Source organism: Rhagoletis pomonella, unplaced genomic scaffold (assembly GCF_013731165.1).
Source record: "Rhagoletis pomonella isolate Grant_MI unplaced genomic scaffold, Rhpom_1.0 Rhpom_scaffold_00001, whole genome shotgun sequence".
In the NCBI taxonomy this organism is placed as follows: Eukaryota; Metazoa; Arthropoda; class Insecta; order Diptera; family Tephritidae; genus Rhagoletis; species Rhagoletis pomonella.
In genome coordinates this window covers 66,586,686-66,613,279 of record NW_023458555.1, presented here as the reverse complement: position 1 = coordinate 66,613,279, position 26,594 = coordinate 66,586,686, and the positions used below count along the sequence as shown (strand labels likewise).

The window sequence follows — 26,594 nt, the reverse complement described above, 5'->3', positions numbered from 1 at the left end:
TACTTGCCACATATAAGCAAAACGTTGAAAATTATTGAAATCGGACTAAAATTACGGCCGCTTTTCATATAACGGTAAATTTCAGAAATGCTTGAAGCTTCAATATTTCGAAATTGAAGGACGCTAATTTACTCCAAATTGATACACCGCGGCTTACTATCTAGCGGTAGGTTTCGGAAAGGTGAAAAAACATATGTGACCTGGTCTACGGAAAGGGGGTTTAGGTGTCAAAAAATCAATTTTCACTTTTTGGTTGATTCGGATGGAAGATGAGATGCTTTTTCACGTGGTGAAAAGCAGAAAATCCTAACTTGCTTAGAAGTGTACTAAAAATTTTGTTACCAGCTCCTCCTCCTTTACATCAACAACATACAGGTCCATCTTAACAAAAGTTTGTTCGGTATCATCTTCTGCCTGAGATACACATACTTCGTCTTCATCATCATCGCTCTCTTCATAGTTTTCATGATCGCTTTCATCATCCTTTTCATGGAAATATTGTCCGTATACGGCACTGAACTCCTCATCAACACTCATGCTTCATTTCATGCGAAATGCGAAGACGATAATCAACAGAAACAGTAAACGTCACGTCTTCAGTGTTACTTTTTTAAATGTTCCACCTAGCAACTTACACGATGATTATCGATACACGATATTTATCGACTTTGTAAGCGATATTTATCAATTTTGTTATCGATTTTAATATCGATATTAACCGATTTTGTTATCGATATTTATCGATTTTGTTATCGATATTTATCAATTTTGTTATCGATATTTATCGATTTTGTTATCGATATTTATCGAATTTGTTATCGATATTTATCGATTTTGTTATCGATATAAATCGATTTTGTTATCGATATTTATCGATTTTGTTATAGATTTTCTAATCGATTTAGTTACCAATGGTATTATCGATGTTGCTATTAAAATTTTTATCGAATTTGTCATCGATTTTGGTATCGGTATTTTGATGGACGATTTTTGTTATCGATAGAGTATAATGATAAAAATTAAGATAATGAAAAAACAGGATAACATGAATGTTATTAAAACGAACAGTGGTAGAGGTAGGGATCTACATTGATAGAAAAAAAGCGAAAAAATATAACCTTAAGCAAAAGCAGATGTGTGTATGTATAGATAGAAAAGTAACGTAAGTTTCACTTCTACAGTGTGGCCCAGGCACACTTACTTTTTTGTATAGGAGAAACTGAACCTGAACGATTAAATGTTTTTTCTCCCCTTTTGAAAAAAAAAACGTAAAAATCAGAGATGCTGAATAAACTACTTATATGAGGCGCTTTTGTTTTGTTAATGCGCAAAAATAACTTATCAAAATAATTTCGTTTCGTTTCAGAGCTAAATTAACGAAACAAAACTCAATCGTTAACGTTGAAACGAAATAAATCATAAATCGTTAACATCGAACCGAAATAAATCAACGAAAAATTGTTGTTGTATGCCATTGCCAACTGAATTTATTTTCGTTAAAAATAAAAATATAATTATTTTGATAATTACTTAAGCGACAAAAACTAAATCGTGTCAACAGAAACGATTTTATTTTGAAAACGCCAAAATTAATGTTACAATGCATCCTTAGTAAAAAAAACAACCAATCATAGTGCCCATGTGGTTGTTTCTGGTGTAGTTTATTTGAGAATTGAAATAGCTTCAAAATATAACTTTTGTGGCTAACCTAGAAGATGTACTCAATAAATAATGTTAGAAGACATGTTGAACCAATTATGCTGAGTGGGATTATAGTACGATTGTAGCAAATAAATCTCTAGGGGTTTTTTGTATGATATTAAAAGCCTCCCTTAATTATGACAACAATTCAGGGTATTCATCTAAACGCGTAAATATCTCGTAACTGTGTAAACCTCGTAAATAAACCGGTTTGCCATACAAAATTAAGCAAGTTTACGAGGTTTACGTGTTTACGATGCATTTACGCGTTTAGATGCCCTATTATTTTACAAATGAGTAATGTCTGTATTTCACTTACCTAAAGGAATGTTGACCCCGTTGGGATGCACAGGTGGCTTGTGACCAACTACTGAAATGGGCAACACTGCCCCCGAAGTGGAGGATGGCGATGGTGACGATGTGTCACTAGAGCCTTCAAGTGATTGCGCCGGTGTGGGTACTGTTGTCATGTGATGTTCGAGTTGTGGAGCTGAGACAGGTACGGAGGCGATGGTCGGGACTGTGGCCCCGATCATACCTCCACTACTACCTCCGCTACCATGGTCAGCCTGCGGCGGAGATCGAATAGCTGTCGAAATATGATGATGTGCGGCAGCGGCAGCGGCAGCAGCTGCAGCACTTGCATGATGACTCTGGTTCAAATGATGATGATGATGCAAGTGGTGATGATTGAGCAGTGCCGTTGGCGCATGAACGACTGGTGGCACCTCGTGCATCTGTAAAATTCGTTGCTCATCTTGTGCCTGTGCACGTCGTAATGCTGTCTGTAGTGCCATGACACGTTGCCGATCAGCAGTAAGGCGACATTTTTCGCATGTGCAGTAACGGAATTTGCAATATCGTTTGTGTCCTTTTAGTGTGATTTTAAGTCCATGATTACGACACCGGGCGCAATTGGGAGGAGTTCTAGGGGAAATCGAACTGCCACTGCTGCTAGATGCACCACCACAAACGTCAGCCTTAGAATCAAGCATGTCCGAATCGGACATCGTGTCGCTATTCCAATTATCTTCAGAAACCATTAAAGAAAAGCTACGACGAGGATTCGCTGTCTGTGCTTTTGCGACTATAACTCTTTTTATATAAATAGATAAATTACACAGATATTTAATTTTTTTTTTCACAGCTACAATATACACCTACGTTTGTTTCAATCTTTGAATATTTAACACTTGCATATAAGTAGGTTCTAAAGTTTTCACTTCTTTCATCAACAAATATGGGTTGGATTGCTTATCGTTTTCGCAATAGCTTTTGTTACCACATACATTTATTTATGTAAATGATTTACTTAAAACTTCTTATTTGGATTAGTTAATTGATTTACACTTAGACGATAACAATACATTTGCTTCTGTTACTGTGATTCACAATGAAAAAATATGTATCTATTCCGTTGAAGGATTCACTTTTCAATATTGGCTAAATATATACGTAAGTATATTTTTTTGTATATATAAACGAACTTTGTAAACTAGTTGTCGAGCATTTTTCAATGGTTTATTGTAAGAAAGGTTCCGCACATATGTATATGTAAATGATTTTATTCGATCACTACTTTTCCGAAAATCGGCATTGCTCCAGAATAGATCTCCATCCACCTCTCTTCAATTAGTCGCAGTGTCGTCATGGCACTAATTTTACCCAGCATCAAAAACGAATTATCTAAGGAAGTTTAATATTTATCTGAAAAAAAAAATCTAATTAATCTCTATTTAAATAGTTGACCAACGAAAAAGAAAATAAAGCTAATGGTTCAAATACGTAAATTTGAAAATAAATATAGCTTCAATATAAAATAAAGCGAAACCCCCAGAATTTGAGAAAAACCGGATGCACCTTGTTTTTGTTGTTGCCACTTAAATGCAGACTATTGGATTTTGAATTTAAAAACTTGATTCTACATTCAAATCTATACATAGTATAAAGGGAAGTCGAGATTCTTTGTGCGCGGTAACCTCGAAAACTACTGAACGGATTTTGACGAGATTTTCTCTAATATACTCTGTATCGACAGGAGAGGGATCTTTTCTTACTTAGAATTTTAATAGGGCTGCCACCTGTCTAAAAAACTATAAGATCCGCACCGTTCGTTGGATTACAAAAGATGAGGTGTCAAATGAAAGGGATTGGCCTCTGGAAAAGCCCTAATATTTTTTTTTTAATAGGCTTGCCACCTGTTAGTAAAATTACTATAATTAATCTTAAAAATGTAGGCATCAGTTCTGTACCGCCACTGTCAAACGAAAATACTTATAGCCCAGTTAGGCATACTTAGCTCAGCATGAGAGTTGTCGCATAAGAATCTGTTAAACGGGTTTGCGTATAAGCGGTTACCCAACGCATAGCACTTAACATGTAGAATTCTCTTGGGTTTTGATTTTTACGTAAAAATGGTATAGCAGTGCAAGTATGCATAACTGGGCTATTAGCCTCTACATGCACAATAATATATTATTTTTCTGAGTAGGGTTGCTGTTCGTTGGATTACAAAATGAGATACCAAATGAAAGTGCATGGCCTTCGCATGTACAAAAACTTTATTATTTTTTAAGTAGGGTTGTCACCTAATTAAACTTACTATCTTCTATACATAGTATAAAGGAAAGGCAAGATATTTTAACCACGCTACATAATAAACGAAGTACATGATGACATATGATTTCTTTCTCCAAATACGTAAATGTACATACATATGCATACATTCAGGCGCGTGACAAAGCCTCGCGCATCCGTGGCCGGGTTGTATTTATATATGTATACGTCCAAATCATGACGGTGAAGAATTTCAGTTTGAAAGAGCTATTTGTGCAAAATTGCAGTAAATTAAAATTTTTATCTCATTTGCCGATTAGTATAATTGACAGTGAACCACACATTTAATCAATTGAGTTAAATGCATTTTTATTTAAATTTCCAGTTGCTTTTTAGAATTTGGGGATATTACTGAATAAGCCCAAAACTTCGCCTTTGAATTTAATTAAAAAGTTGTCCGGGAGAATTTCTCATTTCGTGAACGCAACTATAAATCTTCAAATATTTTTTTCACTGAACGTGTCAGGTGGTAGCAGTGCCAGTGGTCTTTCCAAAGTGCGTTTTGACAGGTGACTGGCGTATATTTGTTTAACAGAATAAATAATCAAATAAAAGAGGTAAGTCAGTTTTAATTGCCAATGTATATAGCGTACATCAATTCAGCATCATTTCGAGTACGCTATTTGTAGTGTTAAGGTTAAAATCGTATATAATTTTTAATATCAATATAAGTAGTTGTAACATAATCTCAAAAAAACTAAGTTTAACATTGTAATACAAAAAAGAAAAGCCGATAATGGCGGTGCTGTCATTTCGGGACTGTGACGAAGAGATAAAATGCACTTACGATATTATGTTTTAATTAAATTTGAGATGTTTCGATTATTTATACAAACTCGGCCAAATTTTAGCTGTACAAAATTAATCAAAGTGCATACGTTTAAAAAACGTTGAGGAGATGACTTTATAGTTAATCATTCAATATGTTTCGCGATACATTCAAAAATATGTATATCACTTTGTGCTCTGCTCGATCATAAAGTAAATTGACTAATCCAACTCATAATAGTGTAAAATCATTTTTACAAGCTTTCATCCTGCGGATATTTTCAATCGATCTAAACTAGCTTCCCGACAAGCTATAGACATGAAATTTTCAGCATAGTTCCAATCCCGATGACAAAGCAATATAAAATTTAAATTAATTCCCTAGATGATCCAAGGGTCTTGATGCAAAGGCGGTCAAAACACAGTAAAATTTATAGCTAACAGAGCGTAATTTGTCAAAGAACGTAAAAACGCTATGAATTTGCTAAATAATAAGTATAGTTTCAGGCGCTAGTAAGAAAAATACCGGAAATTAGCTTCAGTCAGTGTTTAACCTGGCCAAACTGTTGAATTTTAGGCACTTTTGTTAAGAATTACATTACATATGGGTATTACCATACGTCGCATACGTGACAGTCGAACGTTTCAATGTGATACAAAAAAGGAATACCATTTGTTTTCTTTAACTTTTTTGGGCCATTGTATAGCACATAATTAGCTCTAAATTTAACCGAAAAACGAAATCAATCGAACTACTTGGTCTTGAAATATAAGCATTTAAAGAGAGTGTCGTTACGTGACAAAAAATAGAAGTTGATTTTTTCTTTTCTTACAAAATCGCAAAACTCTGCGAGTTGTGGATGGCTATTTTCATGAAACTTATTTTAATATGATTTAGAGCAATTCTAGTTGTTTTAGAGTTTTTTGAATTAGTGCAAATTGATCCAATTTTCTTTTACAACCCCAAGTGTGAAACGTGACGTGACGTGGCGTCACGTGACATAAATTTCCATCGTTTTATTTATTTATTTAAAAGAGAACTAATTATAAATAACTAATCCACTTGTAAGATTAAGCACTGGCTACCAGAGCCTTCGGCTCTTAGTAAGGATATTTAGTTGTATGTGTTGTTATATGTCTCTGATGTTACACAGTTTAAGAAATTTATTAATAGCGCTGATGTTATCGATGTTGGTAGATTTGAGAAGTTCGGAGGGTCTCTTATTCCCAAAGGGAAGTCTAACTAAATCCAGTGCAGTACATTCGTCAATGAAGTGAATGACTGATTGGGGGGGCCGCGTTGCAATGGTGACAGCTTGGTTGATCGGTACCGTTAAGAATATAGCTGTGGGTTCTTGTAGTGTGGCCTATTCTAAGACGAGTGAACGTTTTGATGTTGTGGCATGAGCAGTCTGATGGGTAGATAGGTTTTACACCGGTTGAATTTTGATCTCTGTAGTGGTGTTGGTAGCTATTCCAATCTCGTAGACGCATTTGATCGCAGAATTTTTTTATATGTTCTTTTATGTCTTTTGTAGTATAATAAGGAAAGGACACCAGCGGCTCTCCATTACCTTCTTTTGCATGTTTATCTGCTATCTCATTGCCTTTTATACCAGCATGCCCTGGTACCCACATGAACTTTATGCTATTATCGTGCCGGAAGAGTATATCGCGTATATTCTGTATTAGCCATGAATTATTTTCTGAGTTTTAAAGTGCGTCAATCGTTGATTTACTATCGCTACATATTATATGTTTTTTTCTTGTTTTTGAGGCATAAAGAACCGCTTCGTAAATTGCCGCAGCTTCTGCTGTAAAAACTGAGCAATATAATGGCAAAGCACCGACAATTATAGCGACACCCTGATCGTTTGACACTGCAAACGTGGTAGAAGTATCCGTTTTTGATCCGTCGGTATAAATGCGTTCCCATTCTGGTTTATAAAACTCGATACGGTTAAATGGTATAAAGACTGGGAGTAGACAGGGTAGTCACGATAGGGAAATGGTCACTACTATGTAAGTCTTTTAATGTCAGGGACGAAAGATTAGGGGCAATTGAGGCGGATGAAAGAATAATGTCTACGTGGGTAAACGAATTATGTGTGGAGAAGTGTATTGGGTGCCCATCGTTTAGAACGACTACGCTTTTGGCGAGTATAGCGTCTTCTAACTCCTTACCTCTGCTGTTTGTAGAATCAGAGCCCCAAAGGGAAGACCATTTTACGCAAACATGATTCTACTTACACAGCCAGTATATATTTTAAAGAGCAGACAATTCGGCCCCTAATTACGTTAGTTATAAAACTTTTATTTTTTTTTGTTGTGGTGGACCTTCCGCAGGAAACACCCATATTTGGTTTCCTCACACTGGGAGTTAGTGAAATACAGAGGTACGACAAAAAAACACGCAAAATGCACATGCATGCATCTAAAATGTGTACATATGTACTTCTAACATCCCGCAGGCGAACAAAATTCAGTTAGTACGATGTGCTTTTTCTGAATACTGTTAAGGCGATGCGGATAATGCTACATAGTCGTGTGCCATGGGATGTTAAAGGTAAATGGAAAACAATTGTCTATAATTAACATACCGAAGTAATCAAAAGGATTAGCTTAGGTGAAAATGCTACAGTTTAAGATAGAATTTACCTTTAAAGAACTATTATATTTAAAGCAACAAGATGAAATCTTTATCAGCGCTGTTTGCTCATAGAGCGCTACAGCTATGCATATAAAAGAGTGGGTGACGTCGATAACGATGTTTAAATGGAGGTTAGTGTTAACCAGATATGGCGAAAACAACGCTTAGGGCCGATTTTATACCCGAGCGCACTTGTGCACAAGGGTATTGTAACTTTGTTCACATAACGGTTGTTTGTAACAGGCAAAACGAATCGAGATAGATTTAGACAAATGTATACAAAAATAATTAGAATGAAAAGGGAAATCGATTAAGCGGTGACTGTCTGTCCATCCGTCCATCTGTGCACACGATAACTCGAGTAAAAATTGAGATATCTTAACAAAACTTTGTACGTGCACTTCTTTCGGACGGACGGACGGTATTGAAAATGGGCGAAATCGGACAATAACCACGCCTACCTCCCATACAACGGTAATTTTCAGAAATACGGCAACTACGATATTTTAGTAACCACTGAAGATTATTCACTCAAAATTGATATTTACAATAATTTTTAGACGAAAAATAAGATTATAAATTTTTGCAAAATGGGCGTAGCCATGCCCACTTATGGTTACATGTATTTATCTTGGTAACCGCTGCATTAATTTCTTCCAAACTTGGCACAGTTATTAGCCTTGCTACAGCATACCAAATGGCCGAGAATTTTTAAAATCGGACAATAACCACGCACACATCCCATATAACGGTAATTTGAAGAAATACGAAATCTTCGATAAATCAGTAAATATTAAAGCTAATTTATTCAAAATTGATGCCCACAATTCGTTACCCAGAAATACGTTTATGATAAAATTTTGGAAAATGGGCGTGGCACCGCCCACTTAGGATCACATATATGTATCTCGGTAACCGTTCTACCAATTTATTCCAAACTCGGTACGGTTTTTGTGCTTGCCACATAAAAGCAATACGTTGAAATTATTGAAATCGGACTAAAATTGAGGCCGCTTTTCATATAACGGTAAATTTCAGGAATGCGTGAAACTTCAATATTTCCAAATTTAAGGACGCTAATTTACTCAAAATTTAAACACCCCGACTTACCATGTAGCGGTAGCTTTCGGAAAGGTGAAAATCATATATTTAATACTTGCGCTGGATATTTAATGTTCGGCTCCGCCCGAACTTAGACTTTCTTGCTTGTTTCAATGTCTGGTTCTCACTACCTCCCACTTAAACGTCATTATCGACATTTTACCACCTGTTTGTGTTAACCGGATATTGAACGGCCCTTAGTAAATTGTTGTCGTTTAACAGCGTGAAACTCTCTGTGGTGCGTTTTCGATTCGGTTTCAGCGTTCTAATTTGGTGTTAAAGACATAAAAAAAGTGCTCTAGCAACGTTACAAAAATTTTAATTTCCTGTGCATTCGTCTTAAGAGCGCATATATATACGGATATACATATCGTCGATGTTTCTGCAAAACCGCCCATGTATCTTACGGCAATAAAATCTTTGCCCTGCTAGGCGTTTTATCTAGCTATTATTTTACAAATCTGTGGTTTTAATAACGATTTTACAATTCTTCTGGAAAAAATACTGGTTGCCTGGACTTCAAGGTTACCAAATCTCATTTTTGTCGTTTTTGTGTTTGACGATATGGGCGGTTTTGCAATTGGTCGATGAGCGGTTTTGCAAAAACATCGACGATATGTATGTATGTAGTTAACTTACATACATATGTTTCCACAGAATGCTACCTATTCTTGCAATACTAGACATAAATACTACTTCGTTCAAAAGCAGGTGTGCGTTTCTTATATAAGTGTATATAAATTTCCAAATAACTTTCAAAAATCTCCACATACAGCACAAACATAAACCAAAATGTATACTATGTTAGCCTTAAATTTTAACGCTTTCGCAGTTCCCTATGTTTGTCTTCATCATAAGCAGGCATCACTCGATTTGTACATTTTGGCAGGTACAGAGTGGTGTTGTTCGGAATTCTTTTATTGAGCTGCACTTAAATTTCTAAACAACTCCACTCTGTGTCTGCCAAAATGTACAAGTCCGTACAAATGTAATAATCGTGTGATCTTCGCTCAACAACCTCTTTACAGCGTTTTCAGTACTGCCAGTGATAGCAGAGCGTAACTTGCCGGCGCAACTTAGTAGGATAGTTTTAGGCACTGGTATATACCGTATTTCTATACGAATTTCTGTAAAGCACCCACTGGGTGTGTGGTTTGTACTGAGCTGAATGCTTAAATTAAATAAGACACCGATTTCTTTCTGATTATGCTCCTGATTTGTGACATATTTGGCGCGTTCATAAGACTTACATAGCTATTTTCTAACCGTTGACTGTTTGTCCTAGAAATGCACAGTTGAGTAGTTCCGCGCAGTTCAACAGTTGCCAACTGTCCGCCATTTTTTCCATCGTACAATTTTTTCGCTAAACAGCCCAAACAGATGATTGAAAAGATTTACGCAGCTTATATTAAATGTACTATACTCATAAATGGAGAGTCAGACTTTAATAAAAATATTGTGTTCTGATTATATAAAATAAAACTAAAATTTTAAAATAAAATACTGTAAAAAAAAATATTTTTGTTTTACAAAATATTTTTTTTACATTATTTGATTTTTAAATTATACTTAGTTTGTTATGAAGCCGGGTATATAGAGATTCTCGTTATCTTTGATTACGAAATTGAAATTAAATTTTCAAAATTCAAAATGGGTTCAGATGGTGCTAACGGTAATGCATCGCGTTAAAAGTAAAGCGCCTATGGTTCGGGACGCCATACTTGATCTGCCATTTAGAATTTTTGAAAATATTATATCAATTTCGAAATCAGTGACGACGAAAATCTCTGGATACAAAGTTTCATAAAAATCTATACATCCTGAGGATATCGTCCGCCAAATTGGGTCCGCCATTTTGAATTTTGGAAATTTTATTTAATATTCGAACTCAGTGATGACGAAAATCCCTAAATACGAGGTTTCTTTGAAATCTGTCAAATAATATAAAGAAATCGTCCGCCGTATTGGATCCACCATTTTGATATTTGAAAATTGAATATCAATTTCTAAATCAGTGACGACGAAAATCTCTGGACACCAAGCGTCATAACAATATAGACACTTTTTAAGAAATCTCCCGCCATACTGGATCCGCCATTGTGAATTTTGGAAATTTAATTTAATATTCGAAATCAGAGGTGAAGAAAATCTCTAAATTCCAAATTTCCAAACATTTTTGTCGTTCTATATTGTCGATTCGTTTCTATGTGCGTCGGTTAGAAAACAAGTAAAAACACATCACTCAATTGACGCGAAGTGAAACGATATTATAGTTAAAAAAACTAAAAACTCGCTACGAAACTTGAGAATGGAAATCGCTGCATCTTTTGGGCACATTATTATTACAGAGTTACATCCCAAGCTAATAAAAGCGAGGTAAAAAGGCCGATTTTCTTTATACAGCCCGTTTTAAATTTGAATTGCTATTATAATAAATTTTAATTATCCTTCGCTTCCATTTCGGTCAATCGCGCAAATTAATTATTAAAGAAATATCGACAGAAAACAACAAATTTTGTTTACTTATGAATACGGTTTCAGCGAGGGCGCTGTAAAGACACAGGTATAAATATTTGAAAGAAATATGTCTTGAGTCAAATCGGTTTATTCTAAATGCGGTTCTTACATTGGTATAAACAAGCTAAATGATAGTTTTAAGAATAGCCAGTAAGTATTCATCAATAAAAACACAAATGTACGAATGCATATACATTAGGGTGATCCAAAATAAATAACCTAACGAATTTATGGCCTTAAAAGGACCTATTTACTGAGAAGAAAATTCTCCCATTTCTAAAAATTTTTATTCCAATTTTAAAAGATCTCGGTGGGCATTTGAAATTTTCCATGTAATACCATGTAAAAAAATTTTGTTTTCATCAAAAATGTTATAACCAGGGAACGGATTTTAAGGAAATTGCCTTTTATTCTGCTAAAGACATAGAGTATATTCGATTAAGAATGTTCACGATCTAGCTTTCCCTGATGCCTTTGATTATGCCTTTTTTGTCTTTTTTGAGATTTTTCCCTTTTGAACTTTAATTGTAAAGGGCAAAGAAAAAGCCCTTATTCCTGATAATATGTAAGTAAATGTTCCATATTTAAATTGGGCGCCACTTGCATCAACTCATGTCGAGCACACGATTAGTAGATTCAAGGCTTTCCTTCGCGAAAATCGAATAAAAATTCTGCCAGAAAATTTCAAAATGCATCTTGTGCTTGAATGTTACTACAACTATAGAGATTAAAGTTTTGTCAAATAAAAGGTCGAAAAATAGCATCGATTCAGAGTACACATTTTTCATATTATGAAACTAGTTCATAGTTTTTGTCTTTTTACTTGTGAAATTAGCATTTCTATAATAAATGTATTCTTTGATTATTTTTCGGTCTTTGTCTTTTGTTGGTGCCTTCTTTGCCTTTGTTTGCGATTTCTAGTCTAAAGACGAAGAACAAGAGCAATTCTTTGTTTCAAATAGTGAAATTACATCGCCAGCAACATCGTAATTGCAAAAAACAGAATTTTATTAATAATTGAAAATGATGTAATGTTTCAAATGCAATAAAAAGTAAATAAATGTATTAAAACTCTCTCTTCTCTGACAAATGCAATTGGGAGGGTTTTCTTCTCAGTAAATAGGTACTTTTAAGGCCATAAATTAGTTAGGACAAAACGAAGTATCTCCTGTCATCACACAAACAGCATTTAAGTAAACACCCACGTCACTGTTGACAGTTACAAGTTTGAAAAAGTAGACGACTTCGTTTATTTGGGAACCAGCACTAACACTAATAATAATGTCAGCCTTGAAATCCAAAGTGCTACTTTGGACTGAGTTGGCAATTGAGAAGTAAAGTCCTCTCTCTTCGTACAAAGATCACACTCTATAAGTCACTCATCACGCCTGTGCAGGTGTATGGCGCGGAGGCATGGACAATGAAAACATCTGATGAAGCGGCTCTTGGAGTTTTCGAGAGAAAGATTCTGCGAATGATTTACGGACCTTTACGCGATGGCGATGTCGAATACCGCTGACGATTTAACCATGAGCTGTATGAGCTTTACAACGATATAGACATAGTGCAGCCAATTAAATTTCAACGGCTCCGCTGGCTTGGCCACGCCGTTCGAATGGGCAGAAACGCTCCTACTCTGAAAGTTTTCAACGCGGACCGCGATGCTGGTAACAGAGGAAGAGGAAGGCCTCCTCTGCGTTGGAAAGACCAGGTAGAGAAGGACTTGGCTTCTCTTGGCATTTCCAGTTGGCGTCAGTTAGGCGGTTACAGCGCCAGTAAAGAAGAAGAAGTTATTTTTCATAACCCTTGTATACATACATACATATATATAGGTTATCTTAATATAGAGGTCAGTTTCTTTAAAATCTTGGGTTTTTATAAACATTGAAACTAATTTATGAATGTAGTTGATGTTATTATATTCATTTGGGCCTTTAGTGGGTAATCTACCGACCCACACAGATCCGTAATAGCAAGAAAGCTGGCAAAAAAAAAAAACTTTAAATTTCGATGTTTATTTTATGGTAGTTTTATAAAGAACACAATAATGGATATTTCTACTGAAAAGAGAGCGCTTACAATGAAGTTCCTACTCATGGATATAAGCGCAAGGTCCCTGCAGGCTAAGTTTTTCTTCGGCTTTAAAGAATTAACTTTGTATCCGTTATAAATACGTGATCGGAGTTTAGTAAGTTCATGAAATTTATTCAAATACTACATTAAAAATTATGTATCTTTTAGTTGCATAGCTAGTTTTGAGTTTTTGAAATCAACCTTTCTGGGGTGGAGCACGCGGTTTTCGTCTAATTTCAACCGCTTAAGGCGTATTCCACGGTGACGGGCCTAATTCTTAAACTTTCAAAATAAAATTCTTTGAAACGAGTATTTTCTAATAGGCTTCCGAGGTATACACAATGCCTAGAAAAAAATTTCAAAAACAGTTTCATCATCATAGTAAATTTTTTCAGTAACCGATTTTTCGTCAGGAAACGTGGTTTTATAGTGTTAAATTGCAAGACATATGATTAATAAAAATAATTAATAGCGAAAATGTTAAAAAACGGCGATTTTTGTGAAAGTATTAGCAAATTTAAGTGCATCTAAGGCTTCTCAGGCGTTGTTTACTTTTACTTGAGAATTGTCAAAATCGGGAAATCCCAATTAGATGTTTCTGGAACGTGCCACATTTGTTCGCTACTTCGTGATGTGATAAAAAGAAAAGCTGGCAGCACTCCGCTAGTTTGCAGAAATCTCTTAAAATATGTTCGAAAAATATCTTAATATGGAAGGAACTGCTTTACACTGTCAAGGAAAAACATTGAACGCAATTTTTAGCAACTTCAATCGTGCATTTTATTATACTAAAATCATTTTTTTTTTTAACTTTGCCATTTAGGTGAAACCTTGCAGAATTTTTTAAATTTTTGTACAAAGTTTGATCCAAACCTAGAGATCTACAACATTTTTTTGAAATCTACCACAATTTTTCCAGTTTCTACCACACAGAGTTTTCCCATAGCTCGAGCAACATATCTTTGTGATTAGCTTTATCTTCGGTGATCAACAACGGATATATGATACATTTAAGATTAACAGATAAGTAACGGGAGAAGTCCCTGGCCGAATTTATTACACTTTGTCAAACTTTAAATTGTCACGGGTGTGACATGTGACGGGCGTGACCAGCATAAACGGTTTATTTTTCTAAAAGAAAAGCATATACATAAATACTTAAAAGCAATTCGCACATATGTCTGTGTCATAGCGTTACTTTCGCCAGCCTTTTTGCAAGATATGTTTTCCTTGAAAAAAAAAACAACTATTATATGCATTTTGTGACGGGTGTGACATGAAAATATGCCTTGCTTCAATATATAATAAAATATTTAGTACTTGCCCGAACAACTTGAAAATTACACTGTTACAATGTTGACGAATTGTTCTCTCCGTTGACCGTTTAAACAATGCAAAAAAAATACAATATACTAAGTACGAAAATGAGTTTTATCCATTTTGAAGAAAATTAACCTCTTATATGAGTTTGTAATTGGTACAACCAAAAAAAAAATATCTCATTTTGAGATAAATTTCGAAATTCTGTCTTTCAGTCTTGAAAGTTAGATATATTTACTCTTACTTCCTAGAAATAATAATCTCAAATTCTTAAGTTGCTTTTCGTTTCATTGGGTATTGAATACCGTGGAATGAGCTAAGCGCAATTTTTGTACCAAATTTGGTCGAGATCGGTGAAATAGTTTTTGAGATACATATATATGACATCAGTGGGTGCTGATGCCATTTCCTAAAATTCTATGAAAAACCAATTTTTCGCTGAAGAGCCATTGTATATATAAATTTTGGGGAAATATTTATGAGTTTCTTAGCCCCACTGCTCAAAAAACTTAACGTCCGGTACATACACAATTCAAGGCCGTATTTCTACTGAAATTGCTTCATTTCGACTATTTTTATCCTATGTCCTTGAGTAAGGTATCAACTTGTTTAAAATGAAATTTTCTTTTAGAAAAATACTATATATTTGGCAATTTTCATAGAAATTTCTTAAATTGGCGATGGTCAAAGTAGAAAAAATTAAGAAGAATAGAGGGTTCTAAAATTTTACCCGATGAAAACTCCCAACTTGTCTGACAACCTAAATAGTTATTATTATACATCATTTTAAAAGCACTTTAATAAGTCTGCTTATCAATAAATTTCTGTGTTTTTTTACATCGGATGAAAAATATTAGATATATTTATAGATAAGTGGGTCAAGTACGAAAATAACGTTTTTTTTTAATCAAAAAAACGGACGGTTGAGTAACTATAGTAAACCTAATTTTACAAACTACACTAAGGGCCGGTTACTCAATGTCTGGTTAACACTAATCTCCGGTAAAACATCGTTATCGACGTTACCGACTCCATGTTATATGCATGGAGCCGAACACGTCGATAATGATGTTTAAACGGAGATTAGTGTTAACCACATATTGAGTAAACGGCCCTAAGTCTTGCTTCGAGTGGATCTCGTGATTCTTTTGTAGCACCGCGTTATTATAGTAGTTAGCAACCCCCAAGTTTGTAATTTTTGTTGAGATTAATTGATTTTTTTAATATTCAGGCCGCCATATTAGATTCGCCATTTTGTATTTTTTAAATCCTACATCCACCCCAAAAACATTTATCTAGTGATTTTTGTTGAGATTAAATGATTTTTTGAGTATCCAGTCCGCCATATTGGATACGCCATTTTGAATTTTTTAAATCTACAAGTAAGTGATTTGATTTTCATTTAGAACCACTGTGCGACCTTCGAATTTCGAAAGAATATTATATGTAAATGTATATTAAAGTAGATATATTAATGTTACTTCTATACTACTAAAATATATGTTTTGAATTCTTTGGGATTTTTGTGGGATACATTTTTAAGATGTGTGTAATCTCTTTATGACGAGGCAGTTTATTTTGTCGGAATCAACAATTTTTTGTAATTTTTTTTAAAACTTATGTTAAGATATATCTGGTAAGTTGTTAAACATCGCGTTTTTGCAAAAATTAAAATTTAATTGCGGATTCCGATGGAATACCTATCCAGATATAATATTTGTACGGCAGGATTTTTCTTTAAGGCAACAAACCCCTAGAAATGGGCGTGACAATAGCAGGACTAAAGTTAGCAAAACGCAGATTTTATTTCCGATTTCGGCAGAATATCGCTTCGTTACCAATATTTGTTCCACAACTTTTTCAATCCATATTGATATTCTGGCGAAATCCACAATAAATTCTAAATTTTTTAACTTTGGTTTAATATAGCCACGCCCATTTCTAGAATATTCTCTTATTGGAAAAGTTGTGGAACAAGGAACCATTGCCTGCTTCGAGTTAAAATTAAAGTACTTAAAAAACTTTATAAGCACCTGCCCTTTTCCACACGCGAAATAAAATTATTATTATTATTTCTTTTTTACGTAATTTTCACATTTCATAACACATTTTTATTATATGGCTATATGTAAAATGCATCTCATATATGGTTCGGTGCGAAGTAAAATTTGATAAACTTTACTTCCGAGAGTTCAAAGAAATATAAATTTTCTAACACGACAGGGGGAAATGTCGATTTTAAAAAGTGCCCACTTTCTATTTTCTGCGATATAGGAATATGTTTAGGAAGTATTCCTCAACCGTATGGAAAAAGAAAATTGGAGGTGCAAGCTCGACAGAGTTAAAGATGGTCGAGGACCACCCTGCGTAGCCGTAACTATAACCACATTGCGTTTGGTTTTTTCGCCACGACTATAAGCGGATCTGAAGCATTTGACATACATAGTAGGGTGGGCCGAAAGTACCAAACTTCGAAAACTTTAAATGGCCCAGTAATAAAAAGTTGCCTTGGGAGAAGGGAAATTGAGAGCAAAAAGAATTCTTTAAATCGGTTAATATTTGACCCTCGCGCATTGGAGTAAAAAATATCGATTTTTGACCAGTTTGCATAAAATTTTTAAAACTTGTTATACATGAGTCACGAAAATTAAAAACAGTTATTTGATCGTGTGAACTAGAGCTCGGGCAATTCGGTTAATCGATTAACCGAATTATTCGAATCTGACTGAAGTCGACTACTGTTAATCGGTTAGCAATATTCGAGTAGTCGAAAGCTGCCGACTATTCGGATAACCGTTCACTTTAGATTATTCGGTTAACCGTTCATTTTCGGTTAATCGAATATTTTAAGTTCGAGTTTTTTTTTGCATTTACAGATACATATACATATATGAAAAGTCTTGTTACATTCGTAGTACATATATAAGATGGCATGCGCAAAATTAAGGCAAACTTTTTTTGCAAGAATGTGCGCTAATTATTGAAATGTTATTGCGAAATATTTTAGAGACAATGGCTAAAGCAATACCTACCTCTCATTTTCGCGATTTTTGTTATGGATTTTTGTTAAATGGTTGTTCAGTGAGGATGTGGAGGAGGTGTAGCACAAAACTGCACCACATATGGAACATGTTACTTCCTTTTCGTCCTCTGTTTTTTCGAAAAAATCCGAAACCCAGCACCTTTTGCGTCCGCTCATTTTTTGTATCTGAATATACATACATATGTGTGCATGTATATATTTAAATAAATTTTTTTTCATTTGTCAAAGAAATTTCAATGAAAGTTCGGTTGCTGAAATTCGATTTGCTACAATGCTCGAGTAGTCGAAGCAAAGCAACTATTCGAATAATCGAAGGCGGGCGACTATTCGAATACCATTAACCGACTAATAAGCATGCGAACGGTTACGAATCGAATAATCGGTTAACCGATTAGTCGAATAGTCGGATAATTTTACGAGCCCTAGTGTGAACACATAAAACATGTTAACGTACATGTATATATGGATTGCCATTTAACTTTAAATACAACTTTACGATTCTTCTAGAAGAGCAGAATTATTTTTCTTGTAATGCCAACCAAGTCATTATAATAAAAATATAGATTTTATTACATCAATAACTGCATATCAGAAAAACACTATTAATACTTAGGAGAGATTCATTTATTTTAACGATACTTTATTTGTTGTTAAAACGAGAAGCTTCAGCTTTAGAACTACTTTTTTATTTCAGTGAGCAACTATATCAGTGTTTTGACTTTTTTCATTTTGCGTTATAGTACAGGTATTCATGTCAATAAAAGATGGAAGCCTCGAAGAACCGTATTAGCAGGAAAACATTTTTCTGCCCGATTTTTGGTACTCCAAAGGATTTACCTACTTCTCAACTTCCTACATATAAAGAAATCATGAATTTTTGCTTTGAAGAACGTTTTAACCTGGCTTCTGTGGTAGCACCGTCTGCACCGTAAATGAATCTCTCCTAAGTATTAATAGTGTTTTTCTAATATGCAGTTATTGATATAATAAAATCTATATTTTTATTACAATGACTGGGTTGGCATTACAAGAAAAATAATTCTGCTCTTCTAGAAGAATCGTAAAGTTGCATTTAAAGTTAAATGGCAATCCATATATACATGTATGCTAACATGTTTTATGTGTTCACACGATCAAATAACTGTTTTTAATTTTCGTGACTCATGTATAACAAGTTTTAAAAATTTTGTGCAAACTGGTCAAAAATCGATATTTTTTACTCCAATGCGCGAGGGTCAAATATTAACCGATTTCAAAAATTCTTTTTGCTCTCAATTTCTCTTCTCCCAAGGCAACTTTTTATCACTGGGCCATTTAAAGTTTTCGAAGTTTGGTACTTTCGGCCCACCCTAATACATAGTTATGACTAAGACGTAATAGGAATAACGATTAGTATTTTGAATGTAATTTCTAAATTTGTAAATTGTATTTGTAATAAGCCAAAACGAATCGAGATAAATATAGACAAATGTATACATAAATGCTCAGAATGAATAGAAAAGTCGATTAGGCCATGTCTGTCTGTCCGTCCGTCCATCTGTCCGTCCGTCCGTGCGTCCGTGTACACGATAACTCGAGCAAAAATTTAGATATATCAACGAAATTTGGTATGTAGGTTTCCATTTATCCAAGGTAGGTTGGTATTGAAAGTGGGCGAAATCGGACTGTAACCACGCCCACTTCCCATATAACGGTAATTTTCAGAAATACGAAAACTGCAATATTTTAGTAACTACTGAAGATTATTTACTCAAAATTAATATTTACAATCAATTTTAGACAAAAATAAGAATATTATAAATTTTTGAAAAATGGGCGTAGCCACGCCCACTTATGGTTACATGTGTATATCTTAGTGAACGCTGCACCAATTTCTTCCAAACTTGGCACAGTTGTTGGTACAGCATAACAAATGGCCGAAAATTTTTAAAATCGGACAATAACTACGCCCACATCCAATATAACGGTAGTGTAGAGAAATACAAAATTTTCGATAAATCAGTAAATATTAAAGCTAATTTATTCAAAATTTATGCTTGCAACAATTCTTTACCATTTTGTGTAAAACGTTTATGACAAAATTTTGGAAAATGAGCGTGGCACCGCCCACTTATGATCACATATACACTGAAGAGCAAAACTGGAACAATAGAACGGAAAGTTAAATTTGTAGTAATGTACTTCTTCAGTTTATTTACTTTATGGTAATTCAAACTTGCATTTCGCCTTATCGATGTTTAACTAAACGTTTGACCATAAAAATTTTAAGATTCGCAAATGGAAACTCAGAAAAAAATGACCAAACAGAAATGAACTGGCTTGTTCCAGTTTTGCACCCTCTTAGTAATTGCTGAATTTTATAATTCAAAGAGGAGTTCTGGCTCATTTCTTGTAATTTTGTAATCAAGGCGCGTGGGATTTTCGCTGTGAGTGCTTTAAGTGCACAATCCAAACAAAAAGAATTTAAAGTTTTTGCAAAACGGTCAGAAAGGCCACGCTATAAAGGAAGAGATCATATCGGTCAAATGTCCGTTTTATGGTTATCCAAACAAGCGATAAAAGGGCGGATCTCAGTCAGCAAGATCAAGAGACCACAAAAATTTGCTATTTGCCAGGCTAGGCATATTGGAGGGTCTCTAAATGCCTATAAACTTTGGTTCCAAATCAAAAATGACTGCTTTTTCACCACAAAGCAAGTGACTGGACATTATGTAAGACATGGGAACAAGTTGTTGCAGCACAAAGATAAAGAGGAGAAAGTCTGCTTTGACATCCACCAAAATTTACTACTGATTAGGGCGCGGCCCTTAATTTTTTAACTCTGAGGATAAAATTAAACGTTTTCAGTTGAAATATTGATATGATATTTTTCGCAGGCTTTTATCAATTTTAACAGGACAATGATCAGAAACATCCTCCGCAACTGGGACCAAATAGGTATAAATCCCAAGTTTTTATTATCATAGCGAAAATTCGCCTAATCGCATGCAAGACCTTGGGCATGGCGTTGAGGAAAACCGGTGTGCGTTCGCAACAGATTTCGTCTAAAACCTGTGCGAAAGTACCCCGAGATGACCATAAAAGCTAAAATATTCAAATTGGTTATGGCCAATTTATTAAAAGTTTAGCAAATGGTACAATTTTCTATCGGGTGCAAAACTGGAACAATCTAGTTGCTACGTTTTTTTGCAATTTTCTTCTTTATCTGCTTGTATTAATTATTGTTTTTATGGCCTTCTGATGAAATAATCATTGGAAATGTGAATTCCGAAACTAGATTACAAAAAAGTCTCCCTATATTGCGAATATATCGCAAGAAAATTCACATTATGTATTACTGTTCCGGTTTTGCTCCTCAGTGTATGTATCTCGGTAACCGTTCTACCGATTTTTACCCAACTCCGTGTGGTTATTGTGCTTGCCACATAAAAGCAAAATGTTGAAAATTATTGAAATCGGATTAAAATAACGGCCGCTTTTCATATAACGGTAAATTGCAGAAATGCTTGAAACTTCAATATTTCGAAATTTAAGGACGATAATTTACTCAAAATTGATACACCCAGTTAGAAATAACAGGCACAGTGATATAAATATAACAAATAGTACTTCATATTTTATTAATTTGTGTAAATAAAATTGAAGAAGAAGGGGACGGTTATAATTAAAAATGTGTTTGACATAGAATTTACCTATGATATGGTGCAAAGCACATTTTGCAAAGCGGGACTGGCACTCCTTACAGATTGTCTTAGAGCGTGTCTGGTTTATTTTTTTTTTGCACTGCAGCTGGTGCAACGTCGTCGGGTACTTCCTTCAACAGGAATATGCATTGCCTGGCGATTGATGGTTTGTTTCGCGCGGCCTGGTTTCATTGATCGACGAACGGCTGTGGTTTGTAAGCCTTCCAGAATCAATGTCTCAATTGCTTCCTTCAATGACTGGATACCAAGGGACTTATAATCCTTTAGAGAGGGAAGTCGATTGTAGCATAGAACAAACGTGCATCCAGCAATTGTTTTTTATTTCACCAGCATTGGTTTCACTTATTTTTATTTTCTTGGCTTTAGGTTCGCTTTCGTAAATTTTAATACGCTCATTTGTATATTTTGCTATATACATATATAAAATGACCGTGGAAATAGTCAATAATAGACGAGGTTATGAGGATTCTAAAAAGTTGTTTAGGTACGAAATCCTCGTCAGCAGTACTCGAAATGGCATTGATATTCGACGCGACAGGTTTGGAAATAAAGTCATGGCTAGCTGGTTCATTACAGACAAGTACTCCCTCGGCAGCCTCATTCACCTCATTCACTATGTCATGTGCTAAATCTTTGTTATCGCTTGAACTAGAGACACCAGTTGGTACAAATTATTGAGAGCTTCTATCGTCTGCTGAATGTTCGTTATCGCTGGAGTTAGAGACACCACTTCGTACAAATTCTTCAGAGCTTCCTCCAGAAAAGTCTTCTAAGTTGCTAGAACTATCAGTTTCATCTTTGAGAAATTTTCGAATATATTCAGGATCCATTTTCTGGAAAAACGAACAGTTTTCTTCAAAACGGGGAATCATATTATTTACTACTCAACGGACTACTGGTACATATGTGTACCATTACCGGACGATTGGTACATATAGGTACCATATACTAAAATTAGCATAAAAACAATATTATTTTAGAAATACTTACCTGCCACAATTGTAAACATTCGTAAAATCTTTAATTCTGCTTTATTGTGAATATTTTCGGCACCTCAGCACTCAATTTCGAGTAAAAACCAACTACGTACTTCATTTTGGCTGCGTCGCAACTCACAAATAACAGTGTTGTGAACACAGGCTTTATTAAAATTTAACGGAACCTTTAAGAATGCATTCAGAAAAGCTTACAGTCGATAAGGTACATTTCACAACCCATACACATTAAATTTGGAACTTTTAGGGATGTTTAAACTTTAAGTGGTACACATATGTACTATCCGGGTCGAGAGGGTTAAATAAGTACCCACCAAGCGCACGGAAGAGATAAGCACGTCTATTGCCACCAGTGATGGAAAAGTAGGCACAATAGTACCATTTTGGCACTTTCATTCACAGAAGCTCTTTTAGCACAATTTATCCTGTTTTGGCACAATCATAAAATACAGAAATTTAAAATAAAGGCCACTATATAACAAAAAATCACATACCACATTATAGATTACGAAAAGTAAGTTTTCGCAACAACAAGCTTTTAATTCAGAATTTTTAGAAATATTCTAAGTTTGCAGTTTTATAGTCCATTAAATAACGGTGCAAGGTTCTGCAATATCCCGATGATTTTTGATATTTTTTTCTGACGGTGTCATACATTTTCATCCATTAAAAAATTTTGGAACACACTTTATATGGAAAAAAAGGCATGGAGTTGAATTGAAAACTTGGAATCTCCTTAAAAATTCTGAATTCAAAGTTTGTCGTTGGGAAAATCTGCTGAATTTTTAAAATTTTTGTGCAAAGTTTGAAATGGCGATTTTTATACATATATTGTGTTTATTAAATTATGAATTAAACTTTTAAACCATGTTCATATTACAGCATAAATTACTTTGTTTCGGCCAGATTACTTCACATAAAACAAGTGCGTTCAGACTTGCTTTCATGATTTCTGTATACCCTTCATTAGCAGCTGTACGTAGGAGTGTGTGGCTTGTACTTGATTTCGATTAAAATGGATGCATACGTCTGGGCGTTTTTTTTTTATTAATTTCCTCATCAGTGGCAGCTAAAATAAATGACAACACCCTTTTTTCCTTTTGGTTCTTGATTTATGATAAATTATCTCACTTTTTCTTAATTTATTAACAGATTTTAAAATGCGAGATTACTTGATTTCAGCATGATTTGCTTATAAATTACGAATGAGCCGTAAATTACGATAATGGGAACATGCTTTTATATAAAATCATTCGAAAAATAATCAGTGAACAAAATAGGCGTAACTGGTCAAAGTGTCTCACTGTCATTATTTCGCATATAGGCACATATCGTCGTTTAAAGAACAAAACCGAGTATCGTCATTCAGCAAAACCGCGTAACTGACATTGGCTGCCAAAAATTGGATTTGCTCACACAAGCTCTTGGCTCAATCATTATCCATTCGTCCTGAAATATGCTAGCCAGAAATGCGATTGCTTTATAAAAAAGATAACCGTTTTGAAATATGAGTGTTTTACTCTCTATAAAATTATTTATGCAATCTCATATTCGCGGTTTTGCATAATCTTGAAACGCGGTTTTGCATTTTGTTGATACGCGGTTTTGTACTTTAAACGACGATATATACATATATGTCTGTAAAATTGTCATAATACCTATATTTCGGTGTATTTCCCCTCCGTAATTGGAATTCTGTGTAATTTTACTATGAATTTATGAACATGTCTAAGGAATCCTTCATAAAAGTGATTTACTGTAATAAGCAACTTAGCAAATAATTACTATATTACTTCAGTGTATTTTAAAAATATTATTTCAAAAAATATATTGTTCTTAAAAAGCATTAAACAAATTTATCTTTGTGGCACTTTCATCTTGTTAGAATCGCAAATGTTTATAATCAAGTAAATAGAAACGAGGATGTCCAATTATTCCATCTAAACAAAGAAAATAAAGTTTCTTAACGTTTGATGTCGATTCCAATTGTAGGAACACGCAAATTTACGTGTTCGTCTAGGCGAGGATAAGGTTTAAATCTAGGTTAAAACATGGACAGAGTTGCCACCCGTTAAACAATTTTGTTCAATTAGTTAAATGAATTGCTGCAATATGGGTATCAATGAAAATGGGTGTGCAAAGGCTTTATCTCTAAGCAACCTCCCAGGGTTGCCACCAGTTTAAAAAAATCAAATTCAACTTTAATTTAGGGAAATAAATAATTCAAATATGTATCACAGTATAGGTAAGGAATGTAATAAAACTACATTTTTGTTAATGGTAAGAGGTTATTCCAAGAATCGATTTTGAGTGAATTAGCTTCAATAGTTACTGATTTATCGCAGTCTTCGTGTTTCTGTAAATTACCGTTATATGGGAAGACGGCGTGGTTATCGCCCGATTTCAAGAATTTTTAGCGGTTATGTTAGATATGGCCTAAGCAAGGCTGATACAGAGTTTGGTACGGATTAGTGAAGCGGATACTGAGGTGCAGCATTTCATCATAAGTGTGCGGGCCACTCCCATTTTCTAAAAATTTCGTAATATTCCTATTCTGTTCCAAGATTCAACAAAATTCAATTCTGTTTCAACAATTTGGATATGATATTTACTGAAATATCGTAGATTTATCTAAACTGACATTCATCTAAATTGAAACGCTTGTATACCAAAAACTGTTTCTTTAATCATCACTTATATAACACCAAAGGAAAACAAATGTTTATTCCGAAATATATAACATAGTTGGGTTCGCCCTACATTCCCGCAGATTTCTAGCAATAGGACCGAAAGGTCCTAATATTTTGAAAACTATTTATTTTTTAAATTTAATGGATTCTCATTCTAGTTCAGCGGCCTCCAATTCATCTAAAAATATTTTCACACTAAATTAGCCAAATTTCTAAGCTTTCAATTGAACAAAGAATAACAACGCGATCTCTCCCGGGAATACAACAAATTCCTCAATATTCACAAAAATTAACAACAAAAAAATACTCGTTGAAAACCGCTGTTTTCGTTACATTTGAATCGAACTTTTGCTTAATAAAATGATTAGGAAAAAATTTACGTTTAAATATTACCTTCTGTATGCGGATTCATCAGTACTTTTTTAAGAATACAATGCAGAAGTCAAAATATTAACATAAAACCTTTCTAGAGAGCGAAAATTTATTTATAAGCTGCGTTAGAATATTCTGTTTCCGCTCAACGGTGATTTTTTAAATTATTAGAACATTGAACGAGTGCTTAACATATACAGTGTTTTAATGTACTAGTCAAAGTTCAAAATGGGCATATTATATTAAAAAAAAAAAAATAATAATTTTGATGCCTTTTCTCCCGTCAGGTGATTTCTTAGAGGCCCGTATAAGGCCGGCTGCTCTGAACAATTGCTCACTTGAAATGCTGGCGGGTGGAGCGCCCAAATATTTGCGGGTCAGATCTGTCAATTTGTCGTATTTTAGTTTAGTTTTCCACCGATCGAGAGGATTTTCACCAAGATGAACATCCGAGCCTTCGCTTTCGCTGGAGGAATTTAAAATTATTTCTAGGTTGCTTATAAGCAGGGAATAGATTTTATGAAAATTGTTTTTTTCTGCTAAAGAGATAGAGTATATTTGATTAAGAATGTCCACGGTTTAGCTTTCCCTGATTCCATATATACACATTTGATGTTGCCTATTTTCGCCCTTTTCAAAATATTTGCATTAAATTGGAGGATGGTTCCGTGCGCAGAAGTCGAAAACTTCTGACTGCCATTCACCTGGGAGTGGCCAGAAGCGATTCTTGTGCGTACGGTTGAAATCGCAGCTCACAACGTCCGGATATTTATATCCACGTATCCTCTGGGTAGCAACCAAACACCCGTTTGGGAGCGAGCTAAAGTCAGAAGGCGTAAAACTTCGCGTGCGCTGGGTTTGGGTCCCGCCACGTTAAAACCCCGCCCAATGAAAAAATCTAAAAAGCCTCGGATGAGACCCCCTTTTTCTGATGACGACCACGGCAAACGTATAAAGGACTATTATATAAGGGTATACACTTGGAATATCCGGACCTTTAATGGGGAAGGTGCCTCTGCCCGGCTGGTTGATGTCCTCGGGAAG

At 34.7% G+C, this 26,594-nt stretch overlaps 1 protein-coding gene across 2 annotated transcripts in view; it reads right to left on the bottom strand.

Moving 5' to 3' along the window:
• Positions 1-26,594, bottom strand: part of LOC118747251 (protein doublesex) — a 1,135,543-nt gene that overhangs the window by 1,088,948 nt on the left and 20,001 nt on the right. For both annotated transcript variants that reach the window (XM_036481241.1, XM_036481249.1), the window contains exon 2: positions 2,021-3,408. In XM_036481241.1, the coding sequence (XP_036337134.1) occupies positions 2,021-2,744 (724 nt within the window). In that variant the 5' untranslated portion in view covers positions 2,745-3,408. The remainder of the gene's footprint in view (positions 1-2,020; positions 3,409-26,594) is intronic.